The sequence below is a fragment of the Terrapene carolina genome, unplaced genomic scaffold (assembly GCF_002925995.2).
Source record: "Terrapene carolina triunguis isolate 2854851 unplaced genomic scaffold, T_m_triunguis-2.0 Scaffold427, whole genome shotgun sequence".
Taxonomy (NCBI): domain Eukaryota; kingdom Metazoa; phylum Chordata; order Testudines; family Emydidae; genus Terrapene; species Terrapene triunguis.
In genome coordinates, this window is record NW_020664778.1 from 769921 (window position 1) to 792311 (window position 22391).

At 50.0% G+C, this 22391-nt stretch overlaps 1 protein-coding gene across 1 annotated transcript in view; it reads right to left on the bottom strand.

The window, feature by feature from the left end:
- Positions 1 to 1749: 1749 nt before the first annotated feature.
- SCARA5 (scavenger receptor class A member 5) overlaps positions 1750 to 22391 on the bottom strand; it is a 36524-nt gene continuing 15882 nt past the window's right edge. Inside the window, exons 2-3 of the mRNA XM_026658335.2 lie at positions 17191 to 17385; positions 1750 to 2481 (exon numbers count right to left, since the gene is read on the bottom strand). Coding sequence (XP_026514120.1) covers positions 2345 to 2481; positions 17191 to 17385 — 332 coding nt within the window. The 3' untranslated portion in view covers positions 1750 to 2344. The remainder of the gene's footprint in view (positions 2482 to 17190; positions 17386 to 22391) is intronic.

The following is a 22391-nucleotide window of genomic DNA, read 5'->3' on the forward strand; positions in this document are numbered from 1 at the left end:
GGGCTTTGGCTCAGGCCCCCAGTGAATTAATGTCTGGTTCCATAGTGCACGGTCCTTAGGGAACATTTCGATGTCTGAAGAAGATTCATGGAACTAACATGAGAGGTCACCACAAACCATCCCCCTAGCGGTGAAACAGGAGGGGGTGTGTGTGTGTGTGTGCGCGCGCCGCTCTGAATGTTACTGGGAGGTGGGCGGCTGTGTTGCGTGAGCATCCAGTGGTATATGTAGCCTCATCATGACGGCACATAAAGATACGGGGTCAAAATCAGTAGCTTCTACTGACAATAGCCATTGAATTACACTGAAGAAGACAGGATGATTCCGGATGCGCCGCCCCCTGCAGAACATGACAGAACCTTAATCACGTGTGGTACGTCAACTTGCTCTTACCGTCTGATCCCGGCTCACTGCTCTGGGAAAGACAAGACCCATGCGGTCCTCCCAAAGGGTCAGTGATGTCCTTATGCTTGTGTGCATGCTAGGCCCTTTCCGGAGGATGGAGAGTGGGGACCGCAGAGAAGCAACGCGTTTACTCACCTACAGCTGGGAATAGAGATGCAATCTCACTAGCTTATCATGAGCCCTTTCACCTATAGGTCGTTGGTTTGAATCTGTCCTCTGCCAGCTATCGCCAGAAATTGTTGGCAGCCTACAAGAAAGGAGCATGGCTGGTCTCTCTCCAGTTCCCACACTGAACCGGTGTCCGTTCCACAAAGACCACCTTCCCAATGGGCACGACTCAGCCATGGGCCCACCTCACTCCGATTGCTCAACAGAGTCACGGCCCTGATTTCAAAAACACAGGAGCGACATGAAGGCGAATCAGGCACCTTGTGGCCGTCCCAGCAGAGAGGCCACGGATGGACCGGGCCATAAAGACAAACTTATACCCCTGGAGTTAGCTGATGTTCCCTCTGACCATGCAGGATAGAGACCAGCCGAGACCACATTGCGCTCAGCTGGAGCAGAGACCGTGGCTAAGGCTGACCTGAGACAGACGGTCCAGGCCTTAATAAAGTGAGCGGTACAAAGGGTTTGGTGTCTTTCTGCACGGCTCTTTCACGGGGCTGCCAGCTCCTTTCAGCACAGTGACTATGGAATGGTCCAGGAGGTCGTTTTCAGGCTGCCTGGCCACTGACCAGCCATGCTGTGGCACTGCCCTCCTTTGGGCGGGCACGGGATCCCACGGCAAGGATGAAAGCAGCGTGGCAGCTGCGTTGCAAGCCGGTGAATGGCAGTACCGTGGCACGTAACGCTATTAACCTGGGCACCTAATACAGCAGCTTAGTGTGTGTGAGCGTGTCTCCCCCTAGTGGCTGACCACTGCGTTTATAACAGCTTGCTACTTAACCAGGTCATTGACTTACACCTTTAGCTGAAGCAACTCTGGTATCTTTATATATAGGGTGACCAGATGTCCCGATTTTATAGGGACAGTCCCGATTTTTGGATCTTTTTCTTATATAGGCTCCTATTACCCCCCACCCCCGTCCCGATTTTTCACATTTGCTGTCTGGTCACCCTATTTATATATGTGGCCACGACTAGCTATAAAAAAATAGAGCAAGGTCGGACATTACTGGGCTTAAATAAACTGATGCAGCCTCTGCACCCACCAGGTGTAATGAGTAAGGAATCTCCCTCAGCAACGGCTTCGCTTGCATCGGCTTTTGTGACTGGCGCCTTCCCGCGGGCCCCAGTCATCTGGCTTCCGCTTTCCATGTAATGCAATGTGGGGAAGTCGAGAAGAGTAAAAAGACATTTATTTCTCTACTAAAATGTTTGAGGGCGCACAGGCTGGGGCTGGTTCGCTGGCTTGCTAAGCTAAACAGTAGAATACGCCCCTCTCCGGACAGCCTAAGTGCAGTTGCTCCTCGTCGTATATACCTCGGAGTCTTTCCGAGCCGCGGCACTAGTCTCATAGTCCAGCCCTACGAGCCCGCGGCAAGATGCTGAGTCTCCGCTGCTGTTAAAATAGCCATGTATATTACAGGGCTGGAGAAAGGAGAAGAGGTGGATAGGGATAATGGCTTTGCAGCCTTAACTTTGGTCTAGAAGCGAGAGCAAGAGACGGACAAGGAAGGAGGGGGAAGGCTACAGGAAGTGCTAATATTACCCAGGACGGTGGGGCACACGGGAGAGGAGTCGCAGTAGATCAGAAGACGACAGTCTCGGCAGTGAGCCCGGAGGCAAAAGGCAGACGCTCAGTCACCCTGGAGCAGCGGCTGGGCTAAGGATATACGGGTGGTTGCTGCAGCATGTCTCAGTGTGTCCCTCTCCCTCGGCACAGCCCCGTCCCGGTGGGATAATCTGGCTTCCCGCTGGTGGCTTGTCCTTGAGGTCACTGCGGGAGGCACTTCACTCCAGCGTCCTCGGCGTGGCCGCAGTTGCTCTTCCCCCAGCTGGAGAAGGTGCACTGAAACAGACTGTCCTCTGTGCCTTTGCAGGCGACGTCGTCCATCCAGATCCGCCCTATACCTGGGGAAACATTGGGACAGCGCCATTAGCTGCAATGCCAGGCTGCCTCCAGGGGGCGGCCCCCTTCCGTAACCGCCCGGTCTTATTCCGGGATAATGCTTCAACCTTCAAACCCAGCAGCTTTCCTGCAGCAGCATCACATCACTGGCCTGCAAAGATCGTGTCACCCACCACTGATAGGCAGCCACCTCTGAGATACCGCTGCAGAGGGGAGAACTGGCAGGTTTGCTTCTTTCTGATGTACTAAGAGAGCCTGGGCGGCCTTTTCAAAACCTTTTTCCTGCTTCCTCTTTAATTTAAGAAGAGCCCGAATGTCCAGAATGTGTTTGTTGGAGGGCTAGCTGACAGCACAGGGTGGTCTAGATAGTACTTAGCCCTGCCTTGAGTGCAAGGGCCTGGACGAGACGACCTCTCAAGGTCCCTTCCAGTCCTACGATCCTACGTGCAATTGGAGCTAGCTAGGCGTTTAGTTAAAAGGGCAGGGCTGGCGTGTCTTTAACAAAAAGGGCTTTTCTCCATAGTGTTTGAGCTACATAAATGTTAAACAAAATCAAGCAGAAAGCAAAGAGTTTTTAACGGTCTGAATAAAATTCACTTCCCCCCTGAGTTAATCAGCTTTCATTTCCACGCTAGCCTCCCAGATCTCTAGTTCTCCACAGAGTCTGCCAGGGTCTGAATTTCTAATGTTAAGAACTGGTAGAATGATCCAACCTCCTTTAATGGCTAGTAGTCAAGATGATCAGGGATGCAACCCCACGCTCTGGGTGTCCCTAAGCCTCTGACTGCCAGAACTGGGACTGGACAACAGGGGATGGATCACTCAATACATTGCTCTGTTCTGTTCATTCCCTCTGAAGCACCTGGCAGTGGCCACTGTCGGAAGACAGGACACTGGGCTGGATGGACCTTTGGTCTGACCAAGTCTGGCTGTTCTTATGTTCTTATTTTATTTGAAGGGCAAAAATGAAACCTTTCTGGCCTTCATCATCCATCCTAAAGAAGCCAAAAAAGACCATGTCTTCCCCCTTTCCATTTCATAGGTTCATAGGAACATAGGCTTTGCCAGATTGGATTAGACTAGGGTCCATCTAGTTCAATGTCCTGTCTCTGACAGTGATGGCACCAGAAGCTTCAGAAAAAAGAGCAAGAAATCCTGCAGAAGGCAAATGCGGAATAACCTTTAAGATCTCATCCTAATCCCTAATAGCGACTGGCATAAACCCTGAAGCATGAGGTTTTATATCCCTTCCAAAATGTTGCTAGCATTAACTAGGCTAGCTCGGAATAGTCTTGTAACCTATTAAATGTCAAATTTATGTTTGCGTCTTGCTCAACATTCAACTCCGGGCCTCAACAACATATCCAGTGGCAGTGAGTTCCACAGTCCAATTACGAGCTGTGTGAAACTCTAAGATGCAAACCATACCGGAGCTGTGCTTAAACTCACATTTCTCTAACTCTGAGAGTAAATCTACTGATGAGACCAAGACACAAAACTCTGCTATAAGGGAATCGGATCCAGGGTTTTATGTTGGCCAGTTCTCAAGAGATGACCCGACTATGATCTGATTCCCCACAGAATTCAGAGGTGTTCAGATCTGGCATTGTGCCCATAGCCCCATCTCTCATTAAAACCAGAAGGATAAATTCAGCATCTTTGGGCACAGAGAGAATCCCAGAGAGGCTAGGCTAGGCTCTCCCCTGTCAGGGTTAAACACTCCTGCCTTGGTTGGTAACGAGATCATAAGAACGGCCATACTAGGTCAGACCAAAGGTCCAGCTAGCCCAGTATCCTGTCCTCCGACAGTGGCCAATGCCAGGTGCCCCAGGGGGAATGAACAGAACAGAGAATCATCAAGTGATCCATCCCCTGTCGCCCATTCCCAGCTTCTGGCAAACAGAGGCTAGGGACACCATCCCTGGCTAATAGCCACTGATGGACCTATCCTCCATGAATATATCTAGTTCTTTTTGGAACCCTGTTATAGTCTTGGCCTTCACAACATCCTCTGGCAAAAAGTTCCACAGGTTGACTGTGTGTTGTGTGAAGAAATACTTCCTTTTCTTCGTTTTAAACCTGCTGCCTATTCATTTCATTTGGTGACCCCTAGTTCTTGTGTTATGAGGAGAAAATAACACTTCCTTATTTACTTTCTCTACATCAGTCATGATTTTATAGACCTCCATCATATCACCCCTTAGTCGTCTCTTTTCCAATCTGAAAAGTCCCGGTCTTATTAATCTCTCCTCATATGGAAGCTGTTCCATACCCCTCATCATTTTTGTTGCCCTTTTTTGAACCTTTTCTGATTCCAATATATCTTTTTTGAGATGGGGCGACCACATTTGCACGCAGTATTCAAGATGTGGTTGTACCATGGATTTATATAGAGGCAACATGATATTTTCTGTCTTATTATCTATCCCTTTCTTAATGATGCCCAACATTCTGTTCACTTTTTTGACTGGATGTTTGGATGTTTTCAGAGAACTATCCACAATGACGCCAAGATCTCTTTCTGGAGTGGAATGGAATGGCGGGGTGGGGGGGGTCCCACACCCAAGTGTTCCTTTTAGCTTGTATGTGTCAGGGCCTCTTGGCCCTCCATCCCTGGGAACAGGGCCGGGCGGTATCAGAGGCAGCCTGGTGATGAGCCACATACTGTGCGGCGGGATCTGATTACAGAGCAGAGAGATCAAAACCACACTGGCGCCCCGCATGGTTAACCTCAGTAGAGCGACCGTTGCCTGTGCTCATTTGCTTCTCTGTTAGGGCTGGTCTACACTGGTGGGGGGGGGAAGAATCGATCTAAGATACGCAACTTCAGCTACGCTATTCACGTAGCTGAAGTCAAAGTATCTTAGTTCGACTTACCTGGCCGTCCTCACAGCGGCAAGTCGACCGCTGCGGCTCCCCTCTCGACTTCGCTTACTCCTCCTGCCGAGATGGAGTATGGGCTTCGATTCGGGGATCGATTTATCGAGTCTAGATGAGACGCGATAAATCGATCCCCGATAGATCGATTACTACCTGCCGATCCGGTGGGTGGTGTAGACGTGGACTTACAGGTCTGAGATGCTCATGTCCCGACGAATGCTGGGGACGTTCAGACACGGGCCTAGACTTTGCTGCTGGGACCCATCTCGTCAAATAACGAAAATAATAGGTGCAAACAGATGCAGTGGGCATAGCCTAGGGAGCATGAAATACGTGACCGGCAAATAGGTGGGGGAATAAATAGACCATTCTTCCCTGCGCACATGCTGGCTTGGCACATGTGTGTATGTCTCCCTCTGGTGGCTGGACCCAGTGACTACATCAGCGTGACACAGCTAAAGACATTAGCTTCGGTCTCTTGGCACCGAAGAATAGACATTTCCTGGCATGAAGCCCCCTGGAGACGACAGCACAACAAGGAGAAGGCCCTGCGCCCATTGCTGGCTGCCCAGCGTGGAGCGCCAGACACCGAGCTCAGGCCAACCTCTTTGTACGGCGCGGGGCAGGAGGGTCTGTACACGCTGTATTCATCCAGCCGGAGTCTCCTCAGAGAGGAGACCGCTGGTCTTTAGTTAGGGCATTTGGAAAAAAATAAGAGTCATTTCTCTCTCGGCCCAGCCCTCAGCTCGGAGGAACCGGCTCGCACGGGGGCATTAACCTGCCTCGCAAGGCCTCCGTGTTTGTCATTCTGTTTGCGACGTGCCGTGACCCCCACAAGAGAGACTGAGAAGGAGCCATCTCGCCCTGAGCCCCAGCTTCTCCCAGAGCTGGCGGGGTGGAGTCCTACGCGCAGACTGCACAGCCCCGAGAGCTGGCAGGTCCGACCAGCCCGTGAGCGTGGGCCAAGGGAGCGCTGGCTGCAGGGGAGGGGTGCTGAGGGCACGGCTATGGAGACGGGGGGCGGTCTGGTCTTATAGGGAACATCTACACAGCAAGTGGCAGCGAGCCTCCAAACCTGGCTCAACAGACCGAGGCCCGTGCTCCTATGCTAAAAATAGCTGCAGAGACTGTGCTTTGAAGTTGCAATTTGGGTGGGAGCTCGGGCTGTGAGGCCTAGGAAGGGGCAGTCTTCAGAGCCCACGACACATCCCAAACCGCGACATCTGTTAAAGAAGTATGGGCTGGATGAATGGGCTATAAGGTGGATAGAAAGCTGGCTGGATCGTGGGGCTCAACGGGTAGTGATCAACGGCTCCATGTCTAGTTGGTAGCCGGTATCAAGTGGAGTGCCCCAAGGGTCGGTCTTGGGGCCGTTTTTGTTCACTATCTTCATTAATGATCTGGAGGATGGTGTGGACTGCACTCTCAGCAAGTTTGCAGATGACACTACACTGGGAGGAGTGGTAGATACGCTGGAGGGTAGGGATAGGATACAGAGGGACCTAGACAAATTAGAGGACTGGGCCAAAAGAAATCTGATGAGGTTCAACAAGGACAAGTGCAGAGTCCTGCAGTTAGGACATAAAAATCCCATGCACTGCTACAGACTAGGGACCAAGTGGCTAGGCAGCAGTTCTGCAGAAAAGTACCTAGCGGTTACAGTGGACGAGAAGCTGAATATGAGTCGACAGTGTGCCCTTGTTGCCAAGAAGACTAATGGCATTCTGGGCTGTATAAGTAGGGGCACTGCCAGCAGATCAAGGGACGTGATCATTCCCCTCTATTCGACATTGGCGAGGCCTCATCTGGAGTACTGTGTCCAGTTTTGGGCCCCACACTACAAGAAGGATGTGAAAATTGGAAAGAGTCCAGCGGAGGGCAACAAAAATGATTACGGGGCTGGAGCACATGACTTATGAGGAGAGGCTGAGGGAACTGGGGTTATTTAGTCCGCAGAAGAGAAGAATGAGGGGGGATTTCATAGCTGCTTTCAGCTACCTGAAAGGGGGTTCCAAAGAGGATGGATCTAGACTGTTCTCAGTGGTGGCAGATGACAGAACAAGGAGTAATGGTCTCAAGTTGCGGGGGGGGGTTAGGTTGGATATTAGGAAAAACTTTTTCACTAGGAAGGTGGGAAGCACTGGAATGGGTTCCCTAGGGAGGTGGTGGAATCTCCTTCCTTAGAGGTTTTTAAGGTCAGGCTTGACAAAGCCCTGGCTGGGATAATTGAGTTGGGAATTGGTCCTGCTTTGAGCAGGGGGTTGGATTAGATGACCTCTTGAGGTCCCTTCCAACCCTGATATTCTATGATTCTATGATTTGATGATGTGGAGTCCCCAGCAGTCTAAAAAGGCTCTCCCTTGATGGACAACACCGGGGACCTGGTGTTGGGACCATCTCCTGTCCACCCCCGGAGAGGAATCCATCGAACCAAAGTGGTTTGATAATGTCAAAACATTTCGCTGCCGTCAGGTAAAAACGGTTCGTTTGGACTTGGTCGTTCCGTCTATTCTTTTTTTACTTTTATATGAGAGTATCATATGAACTTTAATAGTATTAGCTGCTAGGGTGTATGTTATGTTGGATATGTTCGGATACTGTTTCAATGTTCTCACGATGCAATGTCTTGATGTTTCTGAAACTGACAGTCCACTTCGTGAAGAATTCGGACATTTCAATTTTTCATCCCAACTCAAAAGAATTTTTTTCCCCAAATGTCTGGATTTCCCAGGGGTCTGAAAATCCATTGCCCGTCCAGTTCTGCTAAAGAGTCAGACCCAGATTCACCCTGACAGCACAGAAAGGCACAAAGCCCGGTCTGGCACATTGCTTCCTGCCGGATACCCCCGCAAGGGACCAGCTCCATCTGCCAGGAATCCATGCTACGTCTTTCCTCGTTGTGATTGGCTCTTGCTGTCTTTGTTCTTCTTGTAGATTTACCTCTCCCCTTTTAAGTGTGTTTCTACTCAGAAAGGTGACTGTAAAAAAGAAAAAGCGACCCTCTTCTTACTCAGCAGATCTGCTCCCCAGGTGCGTTCAGGGGCAGACCTGCTGACTCAAGCTGAGCAGTACTTTCTCAGCGAGTCATCCCATTCAGAGGCGCCGACTCTGTGGGTGCTCCGGGGCTGGAGCACCCACTGGGAAAAATCACCCACCGGCAGCTCCCCGCCCCCTTTCCCCCCCGCCCCAGCTCATCTCTGCCTCCGCTCCGCCTCCACCTCCGCGGCCCGCTTCTCCCCCTAGTTCCCAGCGCTTTGCGGCGGCAAGCACTGGGGGGGGGGGGAAGGAGGGGGAACGTGGCGCGCTTGGGGAAGATGTGGGGTAGGGGCGGGGATTTGGGGAAGGAGTCTAATAGGGGCAGGGAGGGGGCGGAGTTGGGGCGGGGACTTTGGGGAAAGGGTTGGAATGGGGGCAGGGCAGGGACGGGAGGGGGCGGGGCAGGGGTGGAGTTGGGGCGGGGCCAGGGACGGGGGGGTGGTTGAGCACCCACTGGTGCCTGGAAAAGTTGGCGCCTATGATCCCATTGATTGCAGGGGGCAGTAAGATTCCCAGACTTTGGCTCAGGCTGTAAGGGACTACTCTAAGTGCTTAAACAACCCTTTCATTAACTAGGAGACAATGCAGGCAGAAGCCCAGCTGCAGAGTGGGGGCTATCCAGTTTATTGCACGGAGTGCAGCATGTATGATTACCTGCCCTGTGGGTGGGTGGCGTATGTCTGCATTCGGTGCAAGGAGCTCCTGGCCCTCAGAGACCACGTACAGACTTTGGAGGCCAGGGTGGCGGAACTGGAGGAGCTAAGGGAAGCAGAGAGGTATGTTGATGAGGCTTTCCGGGACACTGTAGAATTGTCCCACCTCCGGTCAGACAGCCCCTGCGCTGTTGAGGAGGATGAAAGGCCCAGGGAAGCACAGCAGTCAACGGGAGCAGAGGGAAACCTTCCCATAGTTGGGACCCTCCTTCCAGATGGTGCTGGGGTTACCTCTCGCACTGCGGTTACCTCTCCGGGGGAGGGAACTCCAGTCACTAGGACGTAGATAGCTGGGTTTGTGATGACCGGGAGAACCGTATGGTGACTTGCCTGCCTGGTGCGAAGGTTGCGGATCTCTCTAGGCATCTAGACAGACTTATGTGTAGTGCTGGGGAGGAGCCGGTGGTCGTGGTACATGTAGGTGCCAATGACATAGGGAAGGGTAGGAGAGACGTCCTGGAGGCCAAATTTAGGCTGCTAGGGAAGCGACTGAAATCCAGAACCTCTATGGTGGCATTCTCAGAAATGCTCCCAGTTCCACATGCAGGGCCAGGTAGGCAGGCAGAGCTTCAGAGTCTCAATGCGTGGATGAGACGATGGTGTAGAGAGGAGGGGTTTACATTCATTAGGAACTGGGGAAACTTCTGGAATGGGGGGAGCCTATACAGGAAGGATGGGCTCCACCTAAACCAAAGTGGAACCAGACTGCTGGCACTAAACATTAAAAAGGTTGTAGAGCAGTTTTTAAACTAGGAGATGGGGGAAAGCCGACTGCTGCAGAGGAGCATGTGGATCGGACAGAGACTTCTCTTAGGGGAGAGTCTAATGATAGAGAATCTCCAGGTTATAGTCAGGAGCAGAGGATGGAGGAGGATAATGTAAGGGCCAGATCAGATGATAAACATTCACATAAAAAAGAATCTAACGCATCAGAAAAGGGCAGACAAATAAACAGTGACAAGTTTTTAAAGTGCTTGTACACAAATGCTAGAAGTCTAAATAATAAGATGGGTGAACTAGAGTGCCTCGTGATAAAGGAGAATATTGATATAATAGGCATCACAGAAACCTGGTGGACTGAGAGCAATCAATGGGACACAATCATTCCGGGGTACAAAATATATCGGAAGGACAGAACAGGTCGTGCGGGGGGGGGGGCACTATATGTGAAAGAAAATGTAGAATCAAATGAAGTAAAAATCTTAAGTGAATCCACATGTTCCACAGAATCTCTATGGATAGAAATTTCATGCTCTAATAAGAATATAACATTAGGGATCTATTATCGACCACCTGACCAGGACAGTGATAGTGATGATGAAATGCTAAGGGAAATTAGAGAGGCTATCAAAATTAAGAACTCAATAATAGTGGGGGATTTCAATTATCCCCATATTGACTGGGAACATTTCACTTCAGGACGAAATGCAGAGATAAAATTTCTCCATACTTTAAATGACTGCTTCATGGAGCAGCTGGTACGGGAACCCACAAGGGGAGAGGCAACTCTAGATTTAGTCCTGAGTGGAGTGCAGGAGCTGGTCCAAGAGGTAACTATAGCAGGACTGCTTGGAAATAGTGACCATAATACAATAGCATTCAACATCCCTGTGGTGGGAAGAACATCTCAACAGTCCAACACTGTGGCATTTAATTTCAAAAGGGGGAACTATGCAAAAATGAGGGGGTTAGTTAAACAGAAGTTAAAAGGTACAGTGACTAAAGTGAAATCCCTGCAAGCTGCATGGGCGCTTTTTAAAGACACCATAATAGAGGCCCAACTTCAATGTATACCCCAAATTAAGAAACACAGTAAAAGAACTGAAAAAGAGCCACCGTGGCTTAACAGCCATGTAAAAGAAGCAGTGAGAGATAAAAAGACTTCCTTTAAAAAGTGGAAGTCAAATCCTAGTGAGGTAAATAGAAAGGAGCATAACCGCTGCCAAATTAAGTGCAAGAATGTAATAAGAAAAGCCAAAGAGGAGTTTGAAGAACAGCTAGCCAAAAACTCCAAAGGTAATAACAAAATGTTTTTTAAGTATATCAGAAGCAGGAAGCCTGCTAAACAACCAGTGGGGCCCCTTGATGATTGAGATACAAAAGGAGCGCTTAAAGACGATAAAGTCATTGCGGAGAAACTAAATGGATTCTTTGCTTCAGTCTTCACGGCTGAGGATGTTAGGGAGATTCCCAAACCTGAGCCAGCTTTTGTAGGTGACAAATCTGAGGAACTGTCACAGACTGAAGTGTCACTAGAGGAGGTTTTGGAATTAATTGATAAACTTAACATTAACAAGTCACCGGGACCAGATGGCATTCACCCAAGAGTTCTGAAAGAACTCAAATGTGAAGTTGCGGAACTGTTAACTAAGGTGTGTAACCTGTCCTTTAAATCGGCTTCTGTACCCAATGACTGGAAGTTAGCTAATGTAACGCCAATATTTAAAAAGGGCTCTAGAGGTGATCCCGGCAATTACAGACCAGTAAGTCTAACGTCGGTACCGGGCAAATTAGTCGAAACAATAGTTAAGAATAAAATTGTCAGGCACATAGAAAAACATAAACTGTTGAGCAATAGTCAACATGGTTTCTGTAAAGGGAAATCGTGTCTTACTAATCTATTAGAGTTCTTTGAAGGGGTCAACAAACATGTGGACAAGGGGGCTCCAGTGGACATAGTGTACTTAGATTTCCAGAAAGCCTTTGACAAGGTCCCTCACCAAAGGCTCTTACGTAAATTAAATTGTCATGGGATAAAAGGGAAGGTTCTTTCATGGATTGAGAACTGGTTAAAAGACCAGGAACAAAGGGTAGGAATTAATGGTAAATTCTCAGAATGGAGAGGGGTAACTAGTGGTGTTCCCCAAGGGTCAGTGCTCGGATCAATCCTATTCAACTTATTTATAAATGATCTGGAGAAAGGGGTAAACAGTGAGGTGGCAAAGTTTGCAGATGATACTAAACTGCTCAAGATAGTTAAGACCAAAGCAGACTGTGATGAACTTCAAAAAGATCTCACAAAACTAAGTGATTGGGCAACAAAATGGCAAATGAAATTTAATGTGGATAAATGTAAAGTAATGCACATTGGAAAAAATAACCCCAACTATACATACAATATGATGGGGGCTAATTTAGCTACAACAAGTCAGGAAAAAGATCTTGGAGTCATCGTGGATAGTTCTCTGAAGATGTCCGCGCAGTGTGCAGAGGCGGTCAAAAAAGCAAACAGGATGTTCGGGATCATTAAAAAGGGGATAGAGAATAAGACTGAGAATATCTTATTGCCCTTATATAAATTGATGGTACGCCCACATCTCGAATACTGCGTACAGATGTGGTCTCCTCATCTAAAAAAAGATATACTGGCACTAGAAAAGGTTCAGAAAAGGGCAACTAAAATGATTAAGGGTTTGGAACGGGTCCCATATGAGGAGAGATTAAAGAGGCTAGGACTCTTCAGCTTGGAAAAGAGGAGACTAAGGGGGAATATGATAGAGGTATATAAAATCATGAGTGATGTGGAGAAAGTGGATAAGGAAAAGTTATTTACTTATTCCCATAATACAAGAACTAGGGGTCACCAAATGAAATTAATAGGCAGCAGGTTTAAAACAAATACAAGGAAGTTCTTCTTCACGCAGCGCACAGTCAACTTGTGGAACTCCTTACCTGAGGAGGTTGTGAAGGCTAGGACTATAACAGCGTTTAAAAGGGAACTGGATAAATTCATGGTGGTTAAGTCCATTAATGGGTATTAGCCAGGACGGGTAAGGAATGGTGTCCCTAGCCTCTGTTTGTCAGAGGATGGAGATGGATGGCAGGAGAGAGATCACTTGATCATTGCCTGTTGGTCCACTCCCTCTGGGGCACCTGGCATTGGCCACTGTCGGTAGACAGGATACTGGGCTAGATGGACCTTTGGTCTGACCCGGTACGGCCGTTCTTATGTTCTTATGTTAGTAAGGGTAGCAGAATCAGGCCCTCAGTGCTAAGCTTTTACTCTGTTTTATGCCCACTAGCCCTGCAGAAGAGCAAGCCGCATTCTTTCCTGGCTCGCGCGTCATCAAGCGACTTGTTAACTGAGTCCTAATTGCGGACTCTTTCCAGCTGGAAAGACCCCAGCTTGACTCACAGATCCCAGGCTGCGTTTGCAGGGCTGGCGGTGAACAGGTCTGTACTTGGAAATGGAGCAGCTTTGATCTGGGGAACATGGAGACGCCAGAAAGACGGGCCCCTCCGATGCCATATCCATATAGTCACTTAACAGAGGAGAAACACACATCAAGGAAGGTAAATTCAGCCACCTCGGCAGAGGGACGCTGCCTCTTTAAGTGGCAAGTACGGTCTCTCACAACGCAGGCTGCTCAAGCTGAACACGCTAAGTCATGAAATGTTTGGACGGCCTCAGTGGGGTATTTCCTAGAATTAGGGGCCAGGATGCGACTGTTCTTTTATTAAACTGGATCGGAGGAAACTTCCTCTGCTTTCTTTGCCATTGTTTTATTCTCCCCCCCAAGAGGGAAGGGCAGCTGATAAAACCCCTTCTACGAAAGGAAATGGACGGCGTTAATGGGAGAGATGAGTTAGTTTTGGCCACGAAATCACCGCTGGGCTAAAACAACAGATGGCTAGCGAGTGAGCTGGCCTTCCGCGCCGCATGGGTTTCAGGGCTTTACGATCGCGTCAAGAGGAAAAATTCCCTACGTGCCACAATAAATCACCGTGAGTTTTGCCAGATGTTCGGGATTAGCTCCCCGCAGCTCGATTTGATAAATGGCGATAGGCTTGGGCGCTTTGCTAGGGGGAAGCTGCAGGTGTGTGTGTGTGTGGGGGGGGGGGGGAAAGGACGGCAAAAGCAAGAGGAATGGGGGTCCAATGGGTGTGTGTGGACCTTGGGGGGGGGGGGGGAAGAGCTCCTGTGCTCTCATCCCATGACTTGTTCTGTTGCCTTGCATAGGTCCCAGGTGCTTTGATTTCAATGGGAGTCAGATGTCAATACCTTTCTTCCCCGTAAAATGGGGATAATATTATTTACCTCCCTCCCCAGGGTGTTCCAGGGGTTGGCGAAATCCTGCCATCTTCTCCTGGCTTAGTGCATGGGATACTTTCTGTGTTCTCCCTCCATTTGCCGCGCCCTCACAAATAAAGAGACACGGGCCTGAGGCTGGAGAGAGTTACTGACGGAAGGAATCCAGAGGCACTTTTCAGTTTCCTAAGTGGATAATTTTTTAGTGTCCTTTATTTTGGGCCTTTGGCACAGACTGTGCCTGCATTTAGGCCTGGGTCGGTTGGAAGCGATGACCGGGGGCCGGACATACCCTTCATGGGTCAAACCCTCAACTTCTAAAGTCGGTGGAAAGACTTCCACTGACTTCAACGAGCTTTGGATCCAGCCTGTGGGCCAGACCTCAGGCTGTGGAAAACAAACCCAGAGCTCTCAGTATTACTACAGCAGTAGCACCTACAGGCTCCAGCTAAGATTAAGGCCCCTTGTGCTAGCTGCTGCAACCCTTCCCACCCCCCCGTGCGCCCCAAGTGAGGGCAGTCCTTGCCCTACATGGTTTACAATCTAAATAGGCACGGTAGAAAGTGATTCGCCCAAGGTCACACAACAGGTCAGTGGCAGAGGCAGGAAAGGAGGCCGTGTCTTGGGAGGGCCAGCCCAGTGTTCTACCCATTGGGCCACGCTGCCTCTCTGTGTACTTTCCCCTCCGTTTCACCTCATTTGTTTCAGTGTCTGCTGAAAGCACCGCAGGCCAAGCCCTCCCTGCAATCTAACTTCCCACGTCTGCTGGGGGGCTTCACAGCTAACCGGCTCTCGGATCTCACTCTGGCCAAAACACCGACCCAGGAGACAGCCGCGTGGCTGGCTCCCTCCAAACCAGGGCTTTGCGTTCGCCAGCGGGCGAGCCCCAGCTGTTTGTGGTTCCTGGTGGAAACCATTTCACGGCCTTTGTCTGTGCCAAGCCAGACGCACGCTCGACTGGTCGAGAGACGGGGCGCCAGCCAGGAAGCAAGACGATCTGGAGCTGCACACCTGTGTGTGTGTGTGTGTTTGTGTGTGCTGGCGTTATGGGGCTGAGCATAAGGGGCAGCTGTGTCTATACAGGGTTGTGTTTATGGGAACTGATGGTGCTTGAGTATGTGTGTATAGGCAGGTTGTGGAATCCCCATCACTGGGCGGTTTTTAAGAAGAGGCATGTCGGGGGTGGTCTGGGTTCACTCGGTCCTGCCTCAGTCCTTTCCAGGTCTGTGGTATTAGGAGCAGAGTCTGTGTACGTATGTGGCAGGGGTTGTGTGTAGATGGGGTTGTGTTGGTGGGTCCGAGGGTAACTGTGTATATGGGCTGTGTGTGTGTTGGGGGAGTTTGTGTAGTGGTGCAGAAGGTGTCATGTTTGGAGTCGATGTGGGAGTACGGGGCTTGTATGCCTAGCAGCATAAGCATTAGCGCTGCTTGTGGGAGAGGAAGCGTGGCCCACTGGTTAGGGCACCAGCTGGGAACCTAGGTTCAATTCCTGGTGTGCCTCAGTTTCTCCACCCATCCAACGTGGATAATAGCACTGCCCTGGCTCACAGGGGTGGACGGGGCTGAAAGGCCCCTGCGCTGAGCTGTGGGAGAGTTGGATAAAATGGGATGTGGGTCAAAACCACCCCAGGCCTGAGTTTTGTGATTCACTGGCAAAGCGTTGCAAACTTAAACTGCCCTCTGGTTTTGCTCATCTCTGGAGCAGTGGTTTAGGGATCCAGAAATGAGTATTTCAGGATTTCCTTCTGACTATATTCTGCTTCTGCTCCAGATAAATGGGCAGGGTTTGTGGCTGGGTCTCCGTGTATGGTAAAGGCTCTGAGAACATACGAATCCTATGAGCAGTAGGCTCTAGGTGGTTAGGCCTGACCACTCTACGGCAGAAGGTGGTGATTTTCAGAGGCATCCGTGGGAGTTTGGTAGCCCACGTGCACTGACGGATATTCAATTGGAGGCAGGCACCCACCTCCTCTGGGATCCACTGAAAATCCCAGTGCAAGCGTCCCTGGAGCCACAGCAGCACAACGGAGACCATCTGAACATCGACACATCAGTCCCGTAGGGGGCTGCTCTCAAATCAAGAGCTCCCGCAAGAAACCTGGTCAATTACACACCAGTCCAGCCAGGGCAGGCCACTGAGAGCTGGTGCCAGGCTCACTAATATTTCCTCTCCAAAACCGATTGATTTATTGGGTGCGAAAACCCGCTAAGCAGGAGGGTACATGTGGCTCGTTCCTGCTAACGATCTATGTTGTTTTATAGAGCTGAGCTGGAGGTTTCGGTGACAAAGGCTGGGAAGCAAGAAGAAGCAGCAGCAGCCAGTATCGGCTTTCAGAGCTGGGAATGTCTCAGACGCCCAATCCCCAGAGCACTTTTTCCAGGGCAGAGTTTTTGGACAGGCAGGGTTAGGGTGTATGCGTGAGAGAAAAGCAAGGGCTGGGCTGGAGAAGAGCCAGGGATCTGTTTTCACACAATCCTTCAGGCAAACGTCAAAATATTTGCAGACACCCAAGGCCTGGGGTGAGGAAGGAGCGGGAGCCAACCCAAAACGACAACAGTTCAGACCACCAGAGCATCCTCTGTCCCTCTGGCACGGGAGCCGCCAATGCTCGGCAGGGTTTATTTGGAGACAGGTTTGGTTTATTTTCTCCGACGCTTCTCCGTGCATTTCCTCCTGTGACTGGGAGATCTTGGATGGCACATGGCCTCCCAGCTCGGGCACAGCAAAGCAAAGTAGCCTTGGGACCGAATGGCTCAGGAGATGGGGGGTTAGGCTGCCACTGGGAATCTGGAGTGACTGAACATTGGGCTGTTTCGTGGCCTCTGCGTGGTGAGCGAAGGAGCACAGTCCTGGACAGCTCATAACCCCCGCTGTCATTGGCAGCCTCAATAGAGAAACCAAGGGCTGAATGGGCCATGGAGATCAAACTCCCCTTAGCAGTGGCGGCTGCCGGTCAGGGTGAGGCACGCTGGCAGAGCCCGGTAGCTGCCCCCGGCCTCTAGCTGAGGGGAGGAAGCCCCCATGCTGGGCGGTGGTCAGTTCGCCGTCTTACCTTGCCCGAACTTGGCCATCCTGTACACCTCCTCGGCGCCTCGGAAACCCAGCATCCTGCAGGCCACGTCCCCGTCCTTTTTGTCCCAGCTGTCGTCGCACACCGTCCCCCAGTGCCGGTCGTGGAACACCTCCACCCGCCCCTCGTGGGGGACGGAGCCGTTCACCAGCCGGATCAGCCCCTGCTCGGCGGCGGCTGTAGGGAGGAGAGACGCAGAGCAGATGGTGAGCGTCTCCTTCGGGGCCATCCCTCCCTACAGAGAGTGCCAGGAGCTCCTCCAAGCATCCCTCCCAACCTCCCCCCTTTTCTTACCCACCCCAGACCAGCATGCCCCCGTCCTTCCAGCCCCCTGCAGCTTACAGCGCCCGTAGTACCAAGTACATTGTCTGGCACAGCCTCCACTGGGGGACCAGAGCCTGCTCCTATCAACTGGATCCTTCTCCCACTCAACTCAATGGCCGTGACCTCCGCGGTGCATCCGTCTGGCTCTATGTCATCAATCAAGAGTGGAATGTCGGCTTCACTGAAGTCAAAGGCAGAACTTCCAACCACTTTAATGGGGTCGGGATTTTACCCCTTGCAGGTCTTTTCCCTTCTCTGATCCCCCCTCTCCCTCTCTCTGGCTCCTTTCCTCTCCCACTCCCATTGGATATGACCTTCCTTCTCTTTCGGGAGGGGGGAAGCCTGGGGCAACTGCAACCTATTTGGACAGGGAAAGATTGAGGAACACAGCAGAGAAATCAGGCCAAAGGGGAAACAGTCTTAAGCAAAACCTCCTGTAGCACTAAGATAAGTCGAAATAAACACCCCCCGAATCCCATTATCTGGGGTTAGAAATTAATTGGATCTGGATGACAGAAAAGAGGCTGTAGCCGGCTGGATTCGCTCTGTGACTCTCATCTGCATTCGATTCTGAGGATGCAATTAGTGGGCCCCGGAAAGAAGGAAAGGGAGATTGGTTTTTTTTCTTTTAAATCACAGCTGGTTAGTTTTTTTTCATTTGAAACCTTCTTTTTTTCCATGTAGACAGCTTTGTCAAAATGGAAATGCTGACGGCGTTGGGGGGTTTTGCTGAAAAAGGGATTTCTTTTTTTAAAAGTCATTTTTCAGCCAAAAACAATTTCAGATTCCAAAAGTTTTCAGTAAGACCGGACAATTTTGCCCAACTGGCCTACTTATTTTGGTTTTTCTGTCACGAGAAACCCCTGAAAAATATGCAAAAAAAAAATGTTCAATTTTCCAAAACTAATTTTTGTTCAGTTTCCAAGTTTTCAATGAAAACCTGGGAAAAAATGTAGAAACACTTAGATGAAAGCACTGGGGAGTATTTAGTTTTCATCTATTTTTTTCAAAGGAAAACAGTTCCCAGCCCGCTCTAATCTGCCTGGCTACACAATCCTCACGCACGCAATGTCTCCCTCATGCGGCCGGGCCACATAGAGGTTATTGAACTGGCCAATGGCTTTGCATTAATGCAGCTGGCTCCTTTAGCTCTGGTATTAAAGACTCGTGATTTTTGATCCAGAGATCCTAGGTTGAATCCTTAGTGCAGATCACCCATGCAAGGGCGTTGTGTTAAACTGCCACATTTCCACTAATGTAAATGTCATAGGCCAATGATACTCAAACCTCAGTGGTTCAGGAGCCAAATTAGCGATCAACATTACCCAAAAAAGCCGCAGTTGTATTAATTCATTGTTTTATTTACTATAGTACTAGATAGTCATATTTAAACAGCATGACAGGGAAATATTTAGTTTTTATATCTATATTATTCTCACAGCAAAATGACTGACCAAGTATTATTATTTTATCAACTACAACTGGCCAATAACATAGTAAAAACATCTTGATTAGTTAATAACCTAGACTGGTTAATAATTAAATCGCACCGTGTTTTAATATCATGCGCTGCAAAGAGCCGCGGGAGGCACATTAAAGAGCCACTTGTGGCTTGTGAGCCTCAGCCGGTGTATCACTGAGGTAGGCGGTGAAGGGGCTCCCAGGACCAAACAGGTGGCCCCAGCCTTACGCGACCATTTTAAAGTAGCCCCAAAGGTTCCAACCCCAATTTGTTTGACACCTCGTTAAGCTCCACCTGGACTAAGTCGCCACCTTTGTGCGGGGCCCTTGGGGTGGGGCTTAAGACATGTTTCACTGTGAAGCGCCGTTGTGAGGAAGCAGAAGAGGAGAACCGGCACAGGGATTGCTGCCTGAGGTCACGTGGGGAATCCGAGAGCACGCGGGAGAGATGCGTAAGATTCGGCAGTGCTGGGTTGGCTGGGGCTTGTGCCAAAGCCGGTGGTGGTTTTGCGCTCCTGGGTTTGTACCCTTTCCCTTGTCACTTTGAGTTGACCCCACAAGAACCAAGAGAACGCATTTGACAGAGCCAGAGATGACCCATACCTGACGACAGTGGGGGGTTGGGGGTGCAGGGTGAGGGCAGCTGCTTCAGCATGTTACCTAGCATGCTCAGTACAAGCCAAGCAGCAAATCTGGGCAGGGGCGGGGTACGTGACCCCACGTATCCCCCCACACGTCGCCTCTGGACAGAGCCATGTTTCACCTGGTTTTGCACTGAAACCATCATCTCCACCTGGTTTTGACGCGAGACCATCAACTGACTCCAGGGTCCGCTGGAAACTGGGCTCAAATTCACTCAAATTAAGAATCTTTGAGAACCTTTTGCTAGACCTGGGCTGAGTTTCAGGTATGTAACGATGCCGGGAAACAGGGAAGTTTCAATACAGCATTCGATTCCATTGCAAACACCCCACGTTGCTGGAAATGTAGAAGGACACAGTCCCCAATTTCTGATAGGCTCAGCGGGGTTGGGATCTGACCAGGAGCACCGGAAGCTCCCTAGAAGTGTGTGTGTGTGTGTGTGGGGCCACCGGCGTCTGAACCATGGACCTGCCCTCGCTCAGCCCTTCCCCTTGAGGCTCCGCCCCCACTTGCACCTCTCTGCCCCCTCACCCCATCGCTTGCCCTTAAGGCAGGTAAAAAGTGATGGGGCCATGGACCCCTGACCCCCTCCCACCCCGTTCCAGCACCCTTGGATCTGACCATTTAGAAATGCCCAAATTACACTAGTTGCTCTCTCTCGATATAAAGGGTACATAATAATGTCGTTGTGTGGCACAGATATTTCATTGGTCTGAGTGCGGGATGGGAACATTAACTGGACAATTGGTCTGAATTCAGCAAGATGAAAGTCAGTATAGATCCGTGCCAAAGTACTTCACCGAGGAAGGCAAAAATAATCAAATGCACAACCACAAAATGGGGAATAACTGGCTAGGTGGTAGAACTGCTGAAGAGGATCCAGGAATATAGTGGATCAGAAATTGAATATAAGTCAATGTGACGCAGCTGAAAAAAAAAAGGCTAATATACTGGGGTGTATGAACAGAAGTGGTGTATGTAAGACACGGGAGGTAATTGTCCCGCTCTGCTCAGCACCGGGGAGGCCTCAGCTGCAGTACTGGGTCCCGTTCTGGGTGCTGCACTTTAGGAAAGAAGTGGACAAATTGGAGAGAGTCCAGAGGAGAGCAACAAAAATGAGCAAAGGTTTAGAAAACCTGACCTGGGAGGAGAGATTAAAAAAAACCTGGGCCTGTTTAGTCTTGAGAAAAGAAGACTGAGGGGGACCTGATAGCCATCTGCACATATGTGAAGGGCTGTTATAAAGAAGATGGTGATCAGTTGTTCTCCACGGCCACTGAAGGTAGGGCAAGAAGGAATGGGCTTAATCTGCAGCAAGGGAGATTTAGATACTAGGGAAAACGCTCTAACTCTGAGGGGAGTGAAGCTCTGGAACAGGCTTCCAAGGGAGGTTGTGGAATCCCCGTCATTGGAGGTTTTTAAGAACAGGCTGGACAAACATCTGTCAGCGATGGTCTAGGTTTACTTGGTCCTGCCTCAGCGCAGGGAGCCGGACTCGATGACCTCTCGAGGTCTCTTTCAGCCCGACATTTCTCTGATTACTCATGAGTGGAGAAGCCACAAGTGAATTATGCAAATCATCCCAAAGGTGTGCCGGTGAACAGTCTTTTGCAATTGGGTATGGGATTCTTCATCACTTCCTGCCCTAAACTGCTGTGCATAGCTAAACAGCTGCTGCGTTCCACTCCAGAGGTGGTGGCATTTCGGTACTGGGTGAAGTGACTCTTCTGTATCCAACATTTTGTTGTTATTGTGGTCACAGTTTAAAGCTTCCAGGTAATCGGCTCAATCCAGTCCAAATTTGGTATCCCATTCAACACTCATGTACCCTGCTGGCAAACAAATCCAGATTCCCAACTCCCTGATCCAAATGGGCTCACCGCTCTAAACGAGCAGCAGCGGATTGTGCCAGAGAAACCCAAGATATGAACATTCTGAACGCTTCCCTTTGGCCTAAACCTCCGCGTCTCAGGCTGAGACTGGAAGCGACGTGTCAGGAACTTCCAGACGCCAAAGGCATACTCCCATGTGGTCCGTGACCCCTACCCATTAAGCTGTAACAGAATGCTAAACTGTATTACACAGCTCAGCCACTAGGAGATGCTGTGTATAAAAGACCTTATTTAAACTAACTTCAGCCATATCTGGCAGAGCATTAAAGGATGATGATGAACACATCTGGTGTGTATAACCAATCCTTATCTGGTACAGGAGCATGACATGGAGTCAGGCATAAACTAAGGACAGAAGCAGAAGGAAAACAGCAATACAGGCTGCAGGATCTCATCAACATAGAATGAGAGATTCATAGAATATCAGGGTTGGAAGGAACCTCAGGAGGTCATCTAGTCCGACCCCCTGCTCAAAGCAGGACCAATCCCCAACTAAATCATCCCAGCCAGGGCTTTGTCAAGCCTGACCTTAAAAACCTCTAAGGAAGGAGATTCCACCACCTCCCTAGGTAACCCATTCCAGTGCTTCACCACCCTCCTAGTGAAAAAGTTTTTCCTAATATCCAACCTAAACCTCCCCCACTGCAACTTGAGACCATTGCTCCTTGTTCTGTCATCTGGTACCACTGAGAACAACCTAGATCCATCCTCTTTGGAACCCCCTTTCAGGTAGTTGAAAGCAGCTATCAAATCCCCCCTCACTCTTCTCGTCTGCAGACTAAACAATCCCAGTTCCTTCAGCCTCTCTTCATAAGTCATGTGCTCCAGCCCCCTAATCATTTTTGTTGCCCTTCAATTTTTCCA